Source organism: Canis lupus, chromosome 6 (assembly GCF_011100685.1).
Source record: "Canis lupus familiaris isolate Mischka breed German Shepherd chromosome 6, alternate assembly UU_Cfam_GSD_1.0, whole genome shotgun sequence".
In the NCBI taxonomy this organism is placed as follows: Eukaryota; Metazoa; Chordata; class Mammalia; order Carnivora; family Canidae; genus Canis; species Canis lupus.
The window spans coordinates 61,861,939-61,884,392 of NC_049227.1; the positions used below are offsets into that span (position 1 = coordinate 61,861,939).

General features: G+C 37.6%; 1 protein-coding gene, 1 long non-coding RNA gene and 1 pseudogene across 2 annotated transcripts in view; 2 read left to right on the forward strand and 1 right to left on the reverse strand.

Moving 5' to 3' along the window:
* The window catches only part of SELENOF (selenoprotein F), a 41,650-nt gene extending 27,399 nt beyond the window's left edge, over window positions 1-14,251 (forward strand). The window contains 2 exon segments of the mRNA NM_001114760.2: window positions 10,674-10,723; window positions 13,140-14,251. Of these exon segments, the coding sequence (NP_001108232.1) occupies window positions 10,674-10,723; window positions 13,140-13,271 (182 nt within the window). The 3' untranslated portion in view covers window positions 13,272-14,251.
* The window catches only part of LOC111096415, a 37,545-nt gene extending 19,210 nt beyond the window's left edge, over window positions 1-18,335 (reverse strand). Inside the window, exon 1 of the long non-coding RNA XR_005361308.1 lies at window positions 18,216-18,335. This is a non-coding gene — a long non-coding RNA (uncharacterized LOC111096415). The remainder of the gene's footprint in view (window positions 1-18,215) is intronic.
* A 2,757-nt stretch (window positions 18,336-21,092) lies between these two features.
* LOC100684497 lies at window positions 21,093-22,144 on the forward strand (annotated as a pseudogene).
* Window positions 22,145-22,454: the final 310 nt, after the last annotated feature.

Consider the following 22,454-nt stretch of genomic DNA (forward strand, 5'->3'; position numbering starts at 1 on the left):
TTTTGTAAAGCTGAAATTGTATAAAGGTAATGTTTGGGTTTTTTTTTTCCCTGAAATATGTAAGTGCTCTATTTATATACCTTATTTTTACTTCTGATTTCCTCATGGTTTCTCACCTTGTTTACTTAATGGCAAGAGAATTTTTTGGATTTAGTATCTTATAAAATTACCTTTATTCACACATGCCCTTTATTGCTGACCTAGAATTATTTATAATAATATATTGTTCTTTTTGGCACAAATGTATTAGAATAATAGCTTGGCTTGGGGACATTTTATATGTAGCCCAAAGCAGATACACATCTAATTAAATACAAAATACATTCTTTGTCAGAATAAACACATTCTGATATAGTACAGAATATATCTAGTTCCTTGTGCTGAATTTTTTTTTTCCTTCTTCACCACACTCTAAATTGTACCATAGTTGCTTTTGGTTTTTATATCCAGTCTCTCAATGATAGTTTGATCACTCTTATTCCTAGAAATTGTTTTCAATTATATTGTTCATATTTACTGACTTATTTTAATAATTTTTTGTGACTTTGATTTTCATGATGTTAAGAGTAGCTTTGATACCACAATTAACCTTATTCATGATACCAGATTTTATTATGTCTTTGGTAATTTCTACAGTTGGAAGTTCAGTCTTCAGAAAACTTGAGTGGAGTTTATCAGTCCTTGTAGTGGAACTTAATTATATATATTTCATAGGCATAGTTAAATATCGTACTTTGGGTACATGTAGTTATACTGTTTTTTTCCTTTTGAAAACAATTGGATTTTAATTCTACATATAAATAATAGGGTTTTTTGAGTGAAAATAATTATTTCTGTAATGCATAACTATATTCAGTATAATTATGTATAATGCCAGTGTTTTCTGAGTCCATAAGAAACTGGTGTATTTTAAGTATAGCCATTTTTATATTCCCACTTTTAGACTCATTATCTTAAAGATACTGTGGAATAGTGCATGAAGGACAGTTGTCACTTTTTACAATAATTACATATACCAGGACACCTGGGTGGCTCAGCGGTGGGGCATCTGCCTTTGGCTCAAGTTGTGATCCCATGGTCCTGGGGATCGAGTCCCACATCGGGCTCCCTACATAAACCCTGCTTCTCCCCCTGCCTCTGTCTCTGCCCATCTCTCTGTGTGTCTCTGTCTTTCTCTGTGTCTCTCATGAATAAAATTCTTAAAAAAAAAAAAAAAAAAAACTAAAAATAATTACAGATGCCAAGCTAATCTTCATGTCCTCATTGCAGTATGGTCTTTGTCATCAACATCCAGTAGGCTCTGGATTATCATAACTTTCATTATATTTTATCTTAATAATTATGATCTTTAAAAATAAAAAAATAATAATTATAATCTTTAAAATTCACTTAATTTAAAATACCTATGTCATAAAAGAGAGAAGTAAATTAATGTTAAGTTATTCCAGAAAGGAGAACCAAATTTTGAGACATTTTATTGAACTTAAACCACTCAGTGTTGGTGGGGGAAAAAAAAGTCTCAGATTATATTCCAAAGCCAGTAATAGATCCAACTCCTAAGATTCTTCTAATTTCCATGTTTTGGTTGTGTAAGTAGAAAGGGCAGCATGAATGCTTTTCTTTTAATCCTTAACATTTTTAATAATTGAAGTATAATTGACATAGTGTTTCATGTGTACAACATACTTGGTTTGATAATTCTTTATATTACACAATGCTAACTCCAATAAGTGTGATCATCTGACATCCTACAATGTTATTATAATATGATTATTTTTTATCTGATTTAATATTTATTTTATAACTTTAAAGTAGTATCTCTTAATCTCCTTAATCACCCAACACTTCCATCTACTTCCTCTGTGCCAACTACCAGTTCTATGTATTTAAGAATCTGTTTTTTGGTTATTTCACTTTCTTTCAGATTCCACATTTGTTCAAACTAACTCACATAGTACTTGTCTTCATCTGGCCTATTTCACTTAGCTTAATTGCTCTCGATCCATCCATGTTGTCACAAATGGAAAGATCTCATTCTTTTCTATAGCTGAGTAATATTCTATTTTGTATTCCACACTTATTTCCCATTCCTGGAAACCCATGACTCCCACTCCCATTCATCCATTTTACTCATCCCGCCCCCCCCCCCCCCCAACACACCCCTTTTGGCAACCATCAGTTCTCTGTATTTATTGTCTATTTCTGCTTGGATTTTCTTTCTTTTTTACTACTTCACTGTTAATGTTTAAAAATACAACCAATTTCTGTATATTAATTTTATAACCTGAAATTTTACTGAAATCACTTATCAATTCTAAGAGTTTTTTGGGGGAGTCTTTAGGTTTTTCTATATAAAGTATGTCATCTGCAAATAGTAGCATATCATGTCATCTGCATAAATTGGCAGTTTTACTTCTTAACAGTTTCTGTGCCTTTTATTTCTTGTTTGATTGCTGCAGCTAGGACCTCCAGAATAAAAGTGTCAAGACAGCAGTGGACATCCTTGTCTTGTTTGGGATCTTAGAGGAAAAGCTCTCAGTGTGTTACTGTTGCGTATGATGTTGGCTTTGGGTTTTTTAATTTTGGCTTGTATTATGTTCCCTCTAAACCCATTTTGTTGAGAGGTTTTTATTTTTGATTTTCTTTTTTAAGATTTTATTTATTTATTCATGACAGACATAGAGAGAAGCAGAGACATAGGCAGAGGGAGGAGAAGCAGGCTCCAATAGTAGCCCGATGTGGAAATCAATCCCGGAACTCCGGGATTACGTCCTGAGCCAAAGGCAAACGCCCAACCGCTGAGCCACCCAAGAATCCCTGTTGAGAGTTTTTTCTATATCTGTTGAGCTGATCATTTGGTTTTTATCCTTTCTCTCAGTAATGTAGTATGTCAAAGTGAATGATGTGCAACTATTGAACCTTCTTTGCGTCACTAGAATAAATGCCATTGACTGTGGTCAATGATTCCTTTATTGTTGATTGAATAATATGTTGAGGATTTTTGCATCAATGTTAATCAGAGATACCTATAATTTCCTTTTTGTGGTATTAGGGTAACACTGGCCTAGTGGAATGTATTCGTAAGCTTTTCTTCTCTTTTTTGGAATAGTTTGAGAATAGTTATGAAATCTCGAAATACTTGGTAGAATCCATCTGCTGTCAATCTTGTTTGTTGAAGTTTTTTGATTACTAGATCAATTCCTTTAGGAGTTATTCTGTTCAGGTTTTCTGTTTTATTTCCTGATTCAGTTTTGTGTGTTTCTAGGACATTATCCATTTCTTGCAGGTTGTCCAGTTTGTTGACGTATGTTTTTCATAGTAGTCTCCTAAAATACTTCGGTTTTCTGTGGTTTTGGTTGTTACTTCTACTCTTATTTCTGATTTGGAGTCTTCTTTTTCTTGATACGTGTAGCTAAAGGCTTATGAATTTTGATTATTTTTTTCAAAGATCCAACTCAGTTTCATTGATCTTTTATACTGTATTTTTAGTCTCTATTTACTCTTGCTCTAATATTTATTCTTCTACTAACCTTGGGTTTTGTTTGTTATTTTTCTAGTTTAAGTGTAAGGTTATATTGAAACTTTTCTTGTTTTGTTTACAGGTCAGTTTTCATTTTCATTTGTCTTCATGGTTTTTTTTTTTTTTTTTTTTTTTTTAATTTCCTCGATTTCTTCGTTGACCCATTGGTTGTTTAGAAGCATGTCTTATAAAGCTGAACCAGGGACACCTGGATGGTTCAGAGGTTCAGCGTCTGCCTTCGGCTCAGGGCGTGATCCTGGGGACCTGGGGACATCGGGCTCCCTGCATGGAACCTGCTTCTCCCTCTGCCTGTGTCTCTGCCTCTCTCTTCTCTCTCTCTCTCTCTCTCTCTCTCTCGCGCGCGCGCGCGCGCGCACTCATGAATAAATAAATGAAATCTTTAAAAAATAAAAAAATAAAGCTGAACCAGGTGAGAGCCAGGAGGCCCCAGTGTGCTTTGTGCCAGGGCCGTCTTAGAAAGCCAGTGTTTGTGTCACATTGGCACAACTACTGGATCTATAGTGAGCACTGACCAGGGGTGTCCTGATGTGCAATGTGCTGGAGCTGCTTTTTTGGGGTGGTTGGGGCTGGTGTGGGCTAGGGACCCAGGACTTACTGAAGCAACAGGCTGGTTAGGGTATCTGGACCCTCCCATCCAATTTTTAAAGGTAGAGGGAAAACATAAACCATGGCACTCACCCAGCTCCTCCAACCTGGAGAGAGTGCCAGCAGCTTTCCCACCATTGGGCAGAGTTCTAGTTCTGGATAGTCCCTTTTTGGGGGATGCCTGGGTGGCTCAATGGTTGGGCATCTTCAAAAAAAAAGGTCTTCCCTAATTTTGTAGATGTAAGCAAACTTTTCTGTGAAAGGCTAGATAATAAAAATTTCTAACTTTACAGGCAACAAAGATAGATGCTACAACTATTGAACTCTACTTTTGTAGTATAGAAGCAGCCATAGACTATTTTTAAATGAACATGGGCTTTGTTCTAGTAAAACTGTACTTACTACAGCAGTCTAGACTATGGACCTCAGGCCATAGATTGCCAGTTCCTTATTAGAATCATATACCAGGACGCCTGGGTGGCTCAGCGGTTGAGCGGCTGCCTTCAGCTCAGGGTGGGATCCCGAGATGTGGGATCAAGTCCCACATCAGGCTCCCTGCATAGAGCCTGCTTCTCCTTCTGCCTGTGTCTCTGCTCTCTCTCAATGAATGAATGAATGAATGAACGAACGAACGAACAAACAAACCTTAAGAAAAAAAGAATCCTATACCTATGAAGGCAGAAAAAAGTTTTAAAATAATGTAGAACTGAGATAGCAGATTTTTACTACTCATACCAATTTCTCATACCAGTGATACCTAAGGTTATGAAGCTACATTGGAGTTTTGCTAGAAGTAGTTCATTAGTATTCGCTTTACCACAATTTCTCATTTATAAAATGGGTAATAGATGGTATTAAATCAGTAAAAACTCATGAGATTGTTTTGAGGATTAAATAACACACCTAAATCACTTAGTATGTGTGTGGCACCAACAAATACAGAGTAAGCCATTGAGTGCTTACAATGTGTCAAGCACTATTTCAGTACTGAGGATATTAAATCGTGGGTATTGTTTTTTAACTTACACTCTCTTTAGGTAATAAATTTCTATTGGTAACCATCAGGCATTTTTATACTCCTTTATCTTTAAAAAGTAAAAACAATTCAAATTAGTGTATCAGTTATAGCTACAGCCTGACTTCTACTCTGCAAAATTTTATTTGCTGCCAGCCATTCTTCTAGCTGTGACTTTCTGACATCTCTTTCTACCATTTTACCTCTTGACTGTTAAATCTTACTTGACTGTAGCATTTGAAACTCTTCCTTTACTTGTGTGAATTTGTTACCTCCTAGTTTTTCCTAAATCTAACAAGCTTTCCATCTGCCTTTCCTGGCATCTCATCTACCACTCACCTTTCAAATGGTAGGTGTAATTGGGGTCTATCTTTATATTTTCTTCTTTTCTCCTCAGTGTCCCACTCTGTTCCAATTACAGCATTTTCCTGATAACTCCTATCTATAGCTTTAGGTTACACCTTTCTGTTAGAAATCACATTTCTGACTGCAAGTGGACGTTTTCATTTGTATATCTTGTAGATACCTTAAGCCTATGTACGTAGGAATCATCTGAAGATCTTCTTAAATGTAGACTGTAAATTCTGTAAATTTGGTGTGAATCCTGAGATTCTGCATTTCTAATAATCCTCCTGGTTGTGGCCCACATTTTTGGTAGAGAGGCCTTTCCAAAAACTGAATTAATACTCCTCTTATAAAAGTGTACCATCTTCTCTCCTGTTTCCATAAGTGGCAATATCAACAAGCAAAAGCATAAAGTACAAGAATCATGACTGTCCTTTATTTAACACTTCATACCCAAGTAGGCACCAAATGGTATCTCTTCCTTTCCTGAAGAACTTTCACATCTTATTTCCTCGGCCTTCTCTGTGAATTTAATCTAGCCTTTGGCATCTTTCTCCAGAAGGATTACTTGTTATATGGTCGAGGTATCTCTATTCCCTTTTCCTTCTTTTGTTGTATCCTCTATACAACTACCAAAAAAGACTTTTGCCAAAAAAAAAAAAAGAAAAAAGACTTTTGCCAGTAGACACATTTGGTTTCTGTGCCCCTTATTTAAAATCCTCTATAGTTCCCCATCACGGGGCAGCCCGGGTGGCTCAGCAGTTTAGCACCGCCTTCAGCCCAGGGCCTGATCCTGGAGACCTGGGATCGAGTCCCATGTCAGGCTCCCTGCATGGAGACTGCTTCTCCTTCTGCCTGTGTCTCGGTTTCTCTCATTCTCTCTCTCTCTCTCTCTCTCTCTCTGTCTCTCATTAATAAATAAATAAAATCTTTAGAATATATATATATAGTTCCCCATCATGTACAGTATAAACATCAAACTCAGTAGCTTCCCATACAAGACCCATCACAACATGCTTTCTCATTTCTTGTTCACATCTCTAGTTCACATGCACAACTGTGTCTGCATTTCTTGGAGCTCTGACTTCTAAGGCTTTGCACATATTTCATGTTCCTCCTGACTTATGCCCCTTCCAGTTCTTGTGGCATGCTGCTATTCATTCAAAATTTAGTTCAAGCATTCTTGTTTGTGGCCTTTAGACAGAATTTTTCACCTTTATATTCCACACTTGCCACAAAATATTATTATGTATTTATTTGCTTTGTTGGTCTTTTGCCTCTACCAAACTAGGAACTCCTTAAAGCCTAGAATTTAAAAAAAAAAAATTTCCATCAGTATACCCAGAATCTACCTAAACACCACTCCTTGTATTAAGAGGAATTCAAGGGACATCTGCATGGCTCAGTGGTTGGGCATCTGCCTTCGGCCCAGGGCGTGATCCTAGAGTCCCAAGATCAAGTCCCATATCGGGCTCCTTGCATGGAGCCTGCTTCTCTCTCTGCCTCTCTTTCTCTGTCTCTCTTTTGCTCTCATGAGTAAATAAAATCTTTTTTAAAAAAGGAGGAAAATTCAAATATTTATTGAATGGATGAGTAGATTTACAAAATTTATCGAATTCACAAATTCCCCCATTTGTGACAAATGGAAATCAAGTGAAAAGCCTGTGTTTACATTGGTTAATATATCCCTGGTGAACTTATAAACATTTTTTTCCTGACTTCATCATTCTGCACTAAGTCGTGTTTTTAGTTTGTCTTGTCTTCATTATCGTACCTCTGGTTTCCTTAGATTCTTTCAGGTTTTTAAGTTATTCTTCTCAGAATGTTTCCAAGTGCTTTTAAATGGTCTTGTTGAGAAGACCCAAATGACTCCTAATTCTACACTCCAAATGGTTTGTATACAATAGTAAATTTTTATTTTGGGTGTACTCTCCTAGGTACCCAGAAGCTTTCTTGAGCATAGTTGAGAATTCAGTTCTAGTGTATTGTTGTTTCTGGGTATGATATGACATTTTTATTTAGACTATATTTTGATTCAGATGGTTATTTTTATCAACAGGAAACCATCTAATTGTCGTCTTATAATTTTATGTGATAGTTCACAAGTCTTAACCATACTTGTTATAAGCCCTTATAATCAAATCTTAAAATGTAGAGCACCTTTTATGACTACTGATGTGATCAAAGGTATATTATTACATTTAGCCAAGTATATTGTCTTTTTTCATTTGTATTTTCACTTGTTTATTCTGGAAATAAATTCAAACATTTTTCTTTAACTTCAAGACCTACCTATCCTTTCTATTATCCCATCTCCAATTTTATCCTCTTTTTGGAACTAGGAGGATAGATTTTAGTATTGTTTTTAGTTAACTCTGAAGAGTCTGAAATATAAGAGTTCTACAAGTTTGAGTAATATGTATAGCAAAAATAAGCTCCTCTCCAGTGTTGCTGTGTAAATGACATGCTGATAAGAATCCAGTGAAAAGTTGAAACATTCCCTGTGTTTTCTAATCTTCTGTATATTTGAACATTTTCTGGAAATGCAATGACTGGATTTCTTTAGGAATCTTCAAACTGATGTTATTGAGCTAATTTTAAAATAGTAGAAAATAAGTTACTGTGAAGTCTTCTTGCAAGTTTTATACTCTTGTATACCCTGTCTTAGTGCCTTGTGTACATAAAAGCCCCCCAAGTATCTGTTAAAAGATTAATTCGCAGCTTATAAAATGTCATTAAGCTACTTACTACAGGGTATTTTAACAGATACTCCCCTCATTCAAAATTAGTAGGCTTTATAGATCTGTGTTTAGCAGAACAGAGCAAAAAACTAACAGTCATTAGTGACTCATACTAAATTTAAATTTGTTCATTTCAGCCTATTAAAAATCTTTTGAATTAAAAATTATTAAATGTGCTAGGCTCTATTAATGGAAACAAAATATGTAAGAACAGTTCTTTCCCTAGATAAGTTTCTTATGCAGGAGTGTCCTGGGTTTTGCAAAGGTGTACATACCGCGGTTCCCAAAGGGATGCTATAAAATGCAACAAGGTATCATGAGATTGTCTTTGCTCAGGGATTCAGGAGTCTGCAGAGTATTTGGATAAATCCTAAAGGATGAAGTTAATCGAGAAGAAATTCTAACAAGCAGACTGACCATCGGTTTTACTTTGAACTAAATTCTGCAGGGGAAATATAGATAGGATATCTGAATCTCTTCAACAAGTTCTGAACCTTAAAAACTGTTTACTACTGGTCAGCTCGGATGGCTTAGCAGTTTAGCGCCACCTTCAGTCCAGGGCGTGATCCTGGAGACCCGGGATCGAGTCCCACGTCGGGCTCCCTGTGAAGCCTGCTTCTCCCCCTGCCTGTCTCTCTCTCTCTCTCTCTCTCTATGAATAAATAAAGTCTTTAATTAAAAAAAAAAAAAAAAATCTATTTACTACTGCTTTACTGTCCTAAATGCAGGTATATAAAGACCTTTGTAATAAAACATGTCAGTAAAGCTATTGCTAGTTTAATTGTAAGTTTAAAAAATAAGTTCTCAGAAGCCTGTATACCATAAAATCTAAGAACTATCGAGTATCAATATGAAATATGTTATTTTTAGAAAAATGTTCTAAATTCAACATCATTACTAAAAAAATTGGTAAAATATAGATCAACAACCCAAAAAAGGGAAAACATTTGTTTAAAATTTCCCCAAATCCTATGTTCCAAATATAACTCCTTATTAAAAGTAAAATAATAGTTAACATTTTTAAGGGTTATAAGATTCATGAATAAATTAAAAATTTTTATAACAACCATAAGAAAAACTGATCCCAGACTTGCCTTTTATGAGTTTGCTTCTATGTCACTAAATAGATTAATTTTTAATTATTGGAAGCATTCTATAGTGTGGTCCATGTTCATTTATTTAACCTGTAGCTTCTTATACATATGGATTTTTTTCCGCATTTCTAGGCGTGGTTAATAGTAGTTTATATATCTTTTGCAGTATGTTGTATGGTTATTTCCTCAATACAGAAATGCCTACCAGTAGACTTTCCGATTTAAAGAATATATACGTTTTAGGACTTTGGGTTCATTTTGATAAATACCTCTCTGGAAATATGTGTCTATTTCTCCCACAAGTAACCCCCCAAGAAAATCCGTCTCTCCACCCCCCAACCTTAAATAATTCTTTTTAACTTTTGGCACCCTGAGTGAGGGTACCTCACTGTTTTGACATTTGATTTTCAGTGAGGATGAACATTTATTTCAAATGTTCATTGACCATTTGTGTATCTGTACATTAGTCCATTTCTCCACCTAATGCATATTTCTTATTTATGAATTTCTTACTTACTTCTATACATTATGTTAGAGATTATTCTCCCCAGTATATCATTTTTACTTTTAATTTTGTTTCTAGTAGTGTTTAACTGTCCTGAAGTTTTCATTTTTGTATAGGCAGATCAATAAAGCATTTCCTGTACGGTCATGGTTAGGAAGAGTTTTATATTCCATATTCAAGTTGTTTTTGTTAACCTGTCTGTAATACTTATCACAGCTGAAATTATTAATGTGATTATTGACTTAGCATCTCTCTCCCTCACTATACTGTAAACTCTATAAGAGCAAGAATCATGTTTTGTATTGCTTTATTTCTGCTGTCTGGCATTCAGTTAGGTCTACAATAAATATTTGTTGAATGAATTGAAAATCTTATATCTGAATGACAAGCTTTCTCTAGTGTGTTAAATAACTCACACACACACTCTCCTTCCCTCTCTGATTTGATAGTTTTAATCTCTTTGGATTTCCTAATCTGTTTTATCCTGGTATCAGTATCACATTATCTATTAACAAATTCTTCTCCCATATTTCACTTTTTTCTAAACTACCCAGACTTCTTAAACATTTATTCTTCTAGAGCTTTACTACCATTTTCCCAAGGCCTCAGGACCCCTTTAGAATTTGGGATTTTATTAGTGTCAAACAATTAACATCTTAAAATATTATTCTCATTGAATAGTATAAAATGCCTTTCCATTTATATGGTTGAATTTCCTTCATATATATATATATATATATATATATATATGATCACATGTTTTATTGAGTGTATCTGTACCTTTTGTATTAATCTTTGTGGCTAGCTTGAGTTTGGAAGTGAATAACTGGAATCTTTTTTTCTTAAGCTTTTGTCAGGAGTGACAAACCCAAACTATTCAGAGGACTACAAATCAAGGTAAGAGGATTTTAATGGGATTCTTTTTTTTTTTTCCCCCAGTTTTTTAATTAAAATATTTCAAGTTTTTTTTAATACCTTAGAACAATTTTAGGTATACAGAAAAATTGATCCAAAAGTAGGCTACTTCCATATATACCCCCTCACTACTCCGATCTCCCCACCCAGTTTCCCTTATTAATATCTTGCATTTATGTGGTACAATTAATGAACCAATATTGGTACATTAACTAAATTCCATGGTTTGCGTTAGGATTTTTTTGTATCCTACAGTTCTAGTTTTGCCAAATGTATATGATAGCACATATGCGCCATTTTCATATCTTCCAAAATAGTTTCATTGCCTTACAAGTCTCCTGTGCTTTACCTCTTCATACCTCTTCTTGACCCACCCCTTACCCCAAACCCCTGGCAACCACTGATCTTACTGTCTCTGTAGTTTTACCTTTTGCGGAAGGTCATGTGGTTGGAATCATACAGTATGTAGCCTTTTCAAATTGACTTCTTGGATTTAGCAATATGCAATTAAGGTTCTTCCCATATCTTCCTGTAGCTTTCTTGTTAACACTAAATAGTATGAAGATTCTATTGTACCATGGTTTTTATATTCACCTATGGAAGGACATCTTGGTTGCTTCCAATTTTTGGCAATTATGAGTAAAGCTACCGTATATATTTTTGTATAGACATTTTGTAAGTTTTCAGTTTAACCGTAATTACCTAGAAGCGCAGTCGCTAGATTATACAATCAGATTGTTTAGCTTTGTAAGAAATTCCCAATCTGTCTTCTAAATTGCTGTATCATGTTGTATTCCCCACTAGTTATGAGAGTTTCTATGGTTCCATGTCCTCACCAGCATTAAGTATTGTTAGTGCTTGGCATTTTAGCCATTCTATTAAGTACACTATGTACTTATCTTGTTATTTCAATTTGCAATTCCCTAATTGAACATCTTTTCATTATTCTATTTGCCATCTGTAGATCTTCCTTTAGGTATCTGTTCAGATCTTTAGCCCACTTTTTAAATTTTTAATTGTGACAAATTCATAATATTAAATTTACCATCTTAACTATTTTTAAACATACAGCTCAGTTCACATTGTTGTGAAATAGATCTCTAAATTTTTTTCATCTTGCAAAACAAACTCTATACTCATTAAACACTAATTCCCCTATTCTCCTCCCAGCCCGTGGACTAACCACCCTTCTGCTTTGTTTCTGTGATTTTCACTATTTTTAGAGACTTCATAGGAGTTGAACCATGCAGTATTCATCTTTTCATGGCTGGCTTATTCTACTTAGCATAATGTCCCCAAGGTTCATCAATATTGAAGCATGTGACAGGGTGCTTTTTCGGCATCTACTGATATTTTTCTTATTTAGCCTATTGGTGGGAATATATTACAAGAATTGATTTTCAAAATGTTGCACGAGGCTTGTATACCTGGAATAAATCCAAATTGGTCATGGCATGTAATTCCTTCATACATGGTTAGGTTTGATAATATTTTGTGGAAGATTTTTATAGCTATGTTCTATGTAAATTTTTATCTTTTGTGTACTAAAGTGAGTTTTTGAATAGTCAACTCTTTACAAACTATTTTAAGATAATCTAACCAAAAGTGGTTAAGTTAGTAATGGTAGATTCATTACAAACAGGTTGAGAATATACCAAATGCTAATCACATCAGAGTTGGTCTTCACAACCTGAAGAGAGAACTGAACTGAAGAGAACTGAAGCATAAATTGTTGAAGGCAGCTCTCAGAACCTCTTTCATCATCACTACTATATTTTTGGTTATGTTCTAATTAATTTAGCATTGAAGATTGATTTTTAATGAGTTGGGATAGTGTTTAGTGTTTGTTGATCATGTTGGTCACATTTAGCCAGAATTAGAATTTCTCGATTCTCTGTCAGAATATTAGGGTCAACTAGTGGGTCTGAAGTTTCAGAATTCCCCCTAATCCTAAACTAATTCTCATCACAACAATGAATTACAACAAAAAAAGAATTGAATTTCTTAAAGAATTTTAAAATTCAGTACAGAATTTTGATAATTGGTGTGCACAGCCTATTTCTACATTAATCTTAGTCATTCTAATTTTGAACTTGTCTGCCTCCATTAGGTTTGAAGCTCATGTAGAGTTTGAGTGCTGTAATAAATATTTGTTATATTCAATAATCTTAAATCTCAAACCATCTTGGTACCAACAGGTGTTTTTCTTTTTAGGTGTCTTTTTCTTTTTTGTAATTTTTTAATTCTCATTTTTTTGAAATTCTGTAAGACCTATTATCTATCTACAAGCCTTTTTTATTACCATTAGGTTGGGTTAAGCTGGATTGGATTGGTTTTTGGTAGAGACTGAGAAGGCTTTTCTAAGCAGATACTAATAATAATGTCCTTCTTTTTGTAGTATGTTCGTGGTTCAGACCCTGTATTAAAGCTCTTGGATGACAACGGGAACATTGCTGAAGAACTAAGCATCCTCAAATGGAACACAGACAGTGTAGAAGAATTCCTGAGTGAAAAGTTGGAGCGCATATAAATCTTGCTTAAATTTTGTCCTACCTTTTTGTTACTTCATCAAATGAAATATTTCAGTACCTAGAGAATATTTTAGTTTTGCTTCCTTCTGATCAGTCCTGGTCTCTGAGGCATTAAACATCTAATTAACAGTGAAGTGGCAGCACAGCCCTTGGTATCTAAGGAGTTGGCAAGCTTAACAAAACCCAGTTTTCAATAGATTTCCATCCTTCTACATTTGTTGATACCACTAATGAAATGCTTTGTAATAGACTTGGCTAATTATGCAAATGATGGTTTGTAATAATTGGTCCAGTTTTACAAACAACAGATTTTTAGATTAGGGAGGTTAATAAGGGAGATGCCTACTGTGCCTCTTGCGTGTGCTGGGTGCTCTTTGAAAGCATCAGCAAAAACTACAAAGCAAGTAAGATCTGAGCCTCAACAGATTGCCTGGTTCTCATTCTCCCAGCTTTCTTTTTAATAGAAATGTTATAGTTCATAATGAATGTATTGCATTAAAACTTTATGGCTTTATTATTGTAAAACAGATTCAAGATACAGTAAGAGTGAAACATTCACAGAGATTTGCATTAATGAAGACTACACAGAAAACCTTCAGGAGGATTTGTGTGGATCTGATATTTAGCAAAATTTTGTGTTTCACACTCTTACAGAAAAATCAGAAATAATCATTTGTTTAAGACCAAAATATAAATAAAGTTTTAAAAAAAATCAATGAGAATTTGAAATTCTTCTGATTTATCCTCATGTTTATTCTCAGTACATTTTTATTTTTCCATAGAAGCTCTCCCTATTTTATCCAAATGTTAAAATGGCTACACTGTGTCAAACTTATTGTGGGTAAAATCTCTTTATACTTGTGTAGCAGCTTCTTGAAGTGCTTTCTTCTGTGAATGCATTTTTATTGATATCTCTTTTAAGGATAGCTTTTAAAATGCAGAATTTTTATGAGCTATTAAAAATTATTTTTCTTGCTTGACGTTCTGTCTGGTGGTTGGTTCAAGAACATTCATCCAAATGAGTTTAGGTCATTTAAACTTCTTACTAACTTATCAGATTAGACTAATTTTATTATGTCAGCTAAATCTCCAGATAAAGTCTTAAAAATCTAGAAACTAAAAATAAATTCAGAATTAAACCATCTTAATGAAGGATATTTGAAAGTCTTTTAAAGACAACTCTCCCAGGAAATGTTCATAGAATATTTTTAAGAGATTGGTTATTTTTGCTAGCATTTTATACTATGTCCTATTTTAAGTATATTTATAAAGTCATGAAGAGAAAATACTATGAGTAGCCTTGGCAAACAGAGTAAGATCTATTTTTGATCATTTAGAGTAATGAGAGCCATCGTTTTGATAGTGCAAGATCCTGGATGGTGTGGCACTAATCCCCAAGGGCCATTATTACTTGAGCAAGACGAAGGTGAAGCCAGTCATGGACAGTGGGGAAAAATAGACGACGAGGTGCTACCACACACAGATGAACAGTAGGATAGAATGGATGAAACTTCAAAACTTCTGAGACTGGCACAGGAAACTAATTGGACTGCTGTCTGGGCAGGAAGAGCCAGTTAAATGAGTGTCTGGCATTGGTTTAAAAAAAAGTGAAGTTTAAAAACTATTCAAGTTATTATATTCAAGTTATTATGAGAGATCAAACGAGGCTAAAGAATCCCATAGTATCTTAGAGCTTGAAGTTCTTGGGTTGATGAATATCCATCAAGCTCTACTATGTTAATTGGGAGGTTCAAATTAATCAGCCAAATTCTACTTATCACCAGTTCCAATCTAAGAACAGCTAAAAGCTCTTTAAAAAAAAAAAAAAAAAAGACAAAATGATTACCAGGAAAGAGATACAAATTCTGATCCAAAAAGTGCCATTTTGTAGCTTATTCAGGTTCACAGATATGAATATATAATACTCAGTTTATAAATGTGTTTCCCCTGCCAAAATGTTATTTATAACCTAAAAGTTAGTTTATCTTTAAATTCTTGAATTTGGCAAAAGCTTCTTAAAAAAGAACTATGAACTAAAACTGACATTTCCTGTTTTAAGAGGATTTGAGGCTTAAAAGCTAGTCTAAAATTAAAGATAATAAAATGCAAAAAAAAAAATACTTCTGAAAGCAAATACATGGGAAGGAGCTATATTCCAAATAGCACAGCTAGGTAAGTATTTGTTTTACTTGAAAATTAAAGTACACACTTTAATTACATTCTGTGGTGACTGAGGACTTGTTCTGGGAGAAGGCCTGCCTGCATTTGTGATCAAAAATTCAGAGTAGACTTTTGCTGAACATTTTACCTTCATACTGGCCTGGCCCTTTGCCAGAAGTCAGTAACATGAGACATGATTATATAAAAATATGGAGGAAATAAAACTAAGAATAATTGTCTGAAGCCTCTATAGTCTTTTCCCATTAGCCACTCTTAAAACCTATTTCACAAATACAGCATTTTATCTGTCCAGCATTATGAAGATAGTGAAGCTTACCCCTAAAAAAAGAGTTTGGTAGAAGAACTACAGTTGATTCTTATCATTTGTGAATTCCATATTTTCAAATTTACCTACTCGTTAATATTATCTGTAACCCCTACAGTCATAATACCCAGGACACTTTTGAAGTCATTTGTGGATGGGCACAGAACAGCAAAAAAATTTGAGTCACCCCCCTCCACCCCCAGCACCACTGTGCACACGTTCCCAGCTCCAAACAGGGTGACACACTGCCATGTTCAGCTCTCATGCTATAAACAAATATCCTTTTTGTAGTCTATTCAGTTTTTTGCATTTTTGTGTTTTTTGGTGATTAGGCCTTTTAAAACGGCCCCCGAGCACAGCGCTGAAGTGCTGTCTAGTGTTTCTAATAAGAGCAAGAAGGCTAGGATGCACCTTAGGGAAAAAATGCACTTTGGGTAAGCTTTGTTGAGACATGAGCTGTGGGCCATGAGTTCAATGGTGATAAAGCAACAATATGTATTAAAATGTTTAATTTGAAACACATGAAACAAGATTATAGATAGGTTGACAAAAATTTGGTGACCAGAGGCTTCCAGGAACGTAACCTGCCTGTATGTCCCCGAGATCAGTGGTCTGTTGCAAGTTCAGTATTTACAGCAACTTTATAGAACTGTGAATACTGAGAATGGACTAGAACTTTAACATTTGTATTCAGATTCATTTAAAACCACTTAACTGCCTGGGTGGCTCAGATGGTTAAGCATCTGCCTTCAGCTCAGGTCATAATCTCCAGGTCCTGGGATCGAGTCCCATGTCAGGCTTCTGGCCCAATGGGGAGTCTGCTTCTCCCTCTCCCTCTGCCTTTCCCCTGTTCATGCTATCTCTCCGTCTCAGATGAATAAATAAGGTCTTTTAAAATAAAACCCACTTAGAGTGTACATCTCACTGTTTTAGTATATTCAGAGTCCTGCCACCATCACACTATCTAAATTTAGAACACTTTCATCACCTCAAAAAGAAATCCTCTCTATACCCATTAGCAGTGGGACTCCCACAGCCATCTACACCCCAGCCTGACAACCACTAATCTTGCTTTCTGTCCCAACAGGTTGGCCTATTCTGGATATTTCATATGAATGGACTCCTATAATAGCTGGCCATTTATCTAGAGTCTTTCATTTAGTATGTCTTCAAGCTTCATCTGTATTATGGGTGTATCATCAGTACTTGATTGCTTTTTATGGCTAATACTCCTTTGTATGACTATACCGCATTTTATCCATTATTTGGTAGACATTTGGGTTGTTTCCACTTTGGGGCTGTGATGAATAAAGCAGCAATATATATTCATGTACAAGTTTGTAGAAACATTTTCATTTAGAAGGGAACTGCTAAGTCATACAATCTATGGTTAACTCATTAAGGCACAGCCAAACTTTTCCAAAGTGGCTACACCATTTTGCATTCCCAGCAGCCGTGTACAAGGTTCCAATTTCTGTTAAGTCCTAACTTTCTTGATCTCTCATTAAAAGTGCTTGTTTTACAGCCCTGTCAGGGACTACTGAGATGTCCGTTTGACATTTCCCTTCATTAACTTTTTTAAGTTCTTTATATATGTTTTATGCTCTCAATTTTACCTGCCTCTTCTGCCTACTATCACTTTACTACTGAATTTCATTTTTCTCTTCCCCAACTATAGTTATTAAAAAAAAAAAAAAAAAAAAAAAAAAAAACTAATGTCTCTAAAGCACCTGGGTGGCTCAGTCAGTGTCTAACTCTTGGATTTTGGCTCAGATCATGATCTCACGATCATGAGATAGAGCCCTACGTTGGACTCCACACTAACCATGGAGCCTGCTTAAGACTCCCTTCTCCCTCTGCCCCTCACCACCCCCCAAAAAAAATTTTAAAAAATTTTAAAAAACTTTTCGGGATCCCTGGGTGGCGCAGCGGTTTGGCGCCTGCCTTTGGCCCAGGGCGCGATCCTGGAGACCCGGGATTGAATCCCACGTCGGGCTCCCGGTGCATGGAGCCTGCTTCTCCCTCTGCCTGTGTCTGCCTCTCTCTCTCTATCTGTGTGTGACTATCATAAATAAATAAAAATTTATAAAAAAAAAAAAAAAACTACTTTTCAACTTGCTTTTAGGACAAAAAAAGAGAAGCCTAAGCATAAATGTTATGTTTTATGAGAGTCTAATATTCATTTGTAAACACATTAAATGAATTCTTAAAATATTAACTAGTTGGGATCCCTGGGCGGCGCAGCGGTTTGGCGCCTGCCTTTGGCCCAGGGCGTGATCCTGGAGACCTGGGATCGAATCCCATGTCAGGCTCCCTGCATGGAGCCTGCTTCTCCCTCTGCCTGTGTCTCTGCCTCTCTCTCTCTCTCTCTCTCTGTGTGTGTGACTATCATGAATAAATAAATAAAATCTTAAAAAAATATATTAACTAGTTATAGGAACTAATATTTCATACTTACTCAGGCATCTTCCTTGCCATCTTTAAGCGCTAATCTCAATTCTACCTCCACTGAAACATTGTGGAGCTCCAGCCTTGGAACTATTTGACTCAACATCTGAGATAATCTCTATTGTTACCACCTCCATAGTAACTAGTACCAAAGTTCTTGGGACTGGTTCAATTTCCTTCTATACTCTTTGACCTAAGTCCCTAGAGTCTGGGTTATAGACATTTATTTGTTTTAGAGAGAGTTGCGGGGAAGGGCAGAGGGAAAGAGAATCTCAGGCAGGCCACACAGTGTGGAGCCTGGCATGGGGCTCAATCTCATGACCCTGAGGTTATGACCTGAGCCAAAACCAAGAGTCCTGCTTAACTGACTGAGCCACCCCGGCTCCCCTAGCCCAGACTTCCTGATGTGATTTCTGTGGTTTCATAACTCATCTTCTTTAAATCCACATATTTAATCTCTGTATCTCAGTCCAACAATACAGAACTCTCAGTTCTTTCTCATATAGAATGAAATCTCTGTCCATCTCTACTTCCTGCCTATCCACTTGGCACTGGCTAGATCTTACCCCACAGGCCCAGCCCAGATCCCAGCCAAACACCTAGTCAAGTTTCTTTTGCTGTATAACAGGCCGCTCCAAAGCTTAATGGTTTAAAACTGTAACTATTTAACTCTCAAATACATACTTTGGGCAGGGCTCAGTGAAGATAACTCATTTCTGCTCCATCAGGCATCAGCTGGGACAAGAGGATCCACTTCCAAGATGGATCTGTCTGACAGCTAGCAAACTGACAGGCAGCTTCAGCTTCCTTGCAGCGCGGTGGCTGAGTTCAAAAACTTCCTTCTAAGATGCAGGAGGTGGAAACTGCCCATTTCTTAAGGCCTGGGCCCAAAAATAACATGGTGTCACTTCCACCGTATCCTATGGGTCAGTCACAGGCACAGTTTCCTTCCCCAGATTCAGGGGAAGGAAATGTGAACTCAATGGAGGAGTGTCAAAGGATTTTTGGAATTGTGTTCTGTTAAAAACACGACACTTGCATAGCCCAATGCATTCAGGTGGCTTTTTTGTTTTTTAACACCCTCTGCGGGTCTTTATTTTCCTTGAGCATTTTTCTTCAGATGTGCTTTTAGTGCTGTTTGAGAAATTCTTAGTTGCTACAGGTGGCTTTAGGTCTACGTTAGACATTCCCAGCGACTTAAAACTTTCACACTTCCGATTAGAGCAAAGCAACTTGGTCAGTTTTGAACTGCAAATTTTCAAAGCAACATGAACATCTCTAAGCTACATGACAGTCCCATACTTAAAACCAATGTCAGACGCCTGCCTGCCGTCACAGCACAAGTCAATCGTTCTGTTTCTCTGGTCACCTTATTTATAAATGGTATAAAGATCACATTCATGAACGTGTATGATGATTTGGTTTAAATAATTAACATTCCTTCTTGTGATGGGTCGAGTTGGCCAGGCCATGCCATGGTTCTCAGTTGTTTAGTCAAACACTATATGTTGCTATAAAGGTACTTTTTCAAATGTGGTTAATATAATCTGTAATCTGGGTGAGCCTCATCCAGTCACTTGGAGGCCTTAACAACAAAGCCTGAGGTTTCCTGAACTAGAAGGAATTCTGCCTCAGGAGTGCAACGCGGAGAGTGTTCCAGTCCCAGATGGCAACGTAAGACCCTGAACTCACATCCTTCGTGGAGGCGCCCAGTCTACACCTATTTATAGAGCAATTCCTCCCGAAGAACAGGCCTGATGGAACAGCTTCTACAGGATAAGAGACCACATGGAGGAGGCCAAGTTGAGACAGAGACACAGTGACGGAGAGCCCTCAACACCCGAGTCTGCAACCTGCAGGGGGGAGAGGCGGTACTGAGGGGCCCTGAGGCAGGAAGAAAGGCACTAGGGGGCGACTAGAGGCTGAGGAGTCACGGTGGAGGAGGGGCCCCAAACCTTGTCTCCTCCTTGAGTACAACCAGGTAGTTCCCAGTCATTCTGAGCCCCCGAGAAACCAGTCAGAGGTCTGAGGAAACCGACGCGGCGAGTCTACAAGTAGAAGCGACCACCGTTTGGGCGGTAGGAGGTGCGGAGACCTGAGTGTGGTGTGATCCGGCTGAGGGGACCGGGTGCGGGCGGGGTTGGGGGGGGGGCGTCCAGGTGTTGCCGCCAGGAGGCCACCACAGAGTATCGCGAGCCACCGAGCACAGAATCGGAACTCTTGGACGCGTCAGCCAGGCTGGGGGACGTGCCTGGAAGGTGCTCGGGCGCCCCAGCCCCGCAGGAGCCCGCGGAGGTGAGCCAGGCCGCGTGCGACCCCGAGGTCACCGGGGCACCGGGGTCACCGGAAGAACGGGCGCGCGTCGAGGAGGAGGCCTGCCAACCGCGGCCCCGGCCCCGGCTCCCGCTCCCGCCGCCCCAGGCACGAAGCCCCCAGCGGCCGTGGCCCGGCTTGCCCGGGAGGAGGCCGCGCCAAGCAGGAGCCTGGGACCTCGGGAATCCCTACAACCGGGAGTTTGGGGATCCCCGGGTGGCTCAGCGGTGTAGCCCCGCCTTCGGCCCAGGGCGTGACCCTGGAGACCGGGGATCGAGTCCCACGTCGGGCTCCCCGCACGGGGCCTGCTTCTCCCTCTGCCTGTGTCTCTGCCCCCCCCCCCCCCAATGAATAAATAAAATCTTTAAATAAATAAATACATATATACATACATACATTAATTAATTAATTTAAAAAACCGGGAGTTTTGAAAGCCAGTCACATTCCTGAGATAAAAACGCCAGGACACAGGCGGGGTGAACACAGTTCTGACAGAAACCAGGACACAAGAGCCACCGATCGCTCTTCTGGGAGGGCTCACTTTAGAGTAGTAGGGGGCACAAACGTTCCACTGAGTGAAAAGACCATTTCTAGTGTCCAGTCTGTCCTACCTGCTCTTGCAATTGCCAGTGCTCACCGTAAGGCCTTGCTCACAATTGCTGGACATGTTGATGGAGAAGCTCTGAGTACACTCGTTTTAAAGAGGCTAAAAGGTGGTCTTCATGTTGTGGCAGTCAAAGCTCCAGGTTTTGGTGACAATAGCAAGAACCAGCTTAAAGATATGGCTATTGCTACCGGTGGTGCAGTGTTTGGGGAAGAAGGATTGACTCTAAATCTCAAAGATGTCCATTCAGCCTCACAACTTAGGAAAAGTGGGAGAGGTCATTGTGACCAAAGATGATGCCGTGCTTTTAAAAAGGAAAAGGTGACAAGGCTCAAATTGAAAAATGTATTCAAGAAATCATTGAGCAGTTAGATATCACAATTAGTGAATATGAAAAGGAAAAGCTGAATGAACGTCTGGCAAAACTCTCAGATGGAGTAGCTGGGTTGAAGGTTGGCAGGACAAGTGATGTTGAAGTGAATGAAAAGAAAGAGTTGCAGATGCCCTCAATGCCACAAGAGCTGCTGTTGAAGAAGGCATTGTTCTGAGAGGGGGTTGCGCCCTGCTTTGGTGCATTCCAGCCTTGGATTCAATAACTCCAGCTAATGAAGATCAAAGAGTTGGTATTGAAACTATTAAGAAAACACTCAAAATTCCTGCAATGGCCATTGCTAAGAATGCAGGTGTTGAAGGATCATTGATAGTTGAGAAAATTATGCAGAGTTCCTCAGAAGTTGGTTAGGATGCTATGCTTGGAGATTATGTGAATATGGTGGAAAAAGAAATCATTGATCCAACTAAGGTGGTAAGAACTGCTTTATTGGATGCTGCTGGAGTGGCCTCTCTGTTAACTACAGCAGAAATTATAGTCACTGAAATTCCTAGAGAAAGGCCCAGGAATGGGTGGAATGGGAGGTGGTATGGGAGGTGGCACGTTCTGATTCCTAGAATAGTGCTTTACCATTCTTTTTTTTTTTTTTTTTTGCTTTACCATTCTTAATGAACTGCGAGAGGAAGCTCAAGACTGTGTTCCTCAACCAACCAACTTCAGAGAAGTCAGTTGAAGGAAATGACTGAAGAAAAGGCTGGCTGATGTTTAAGAAAATCACTATAACCATCAGTTACTGGTTTCAGTTGACAACATAAAATGATTAACTGCTGTCATTGTCCATGCCTACAGATAATTTATTTTGTATTTTGAATAAAAAGACATTTGTACATTCCTGATAACTGAGTGCAAGAGCCATGTACCAATGTACTGCTTTCAATTTAAATCACTGAGGCATTTTTACTACCATTCTTTTAAAATCGGGATTTTAGTGTTTGCCATCA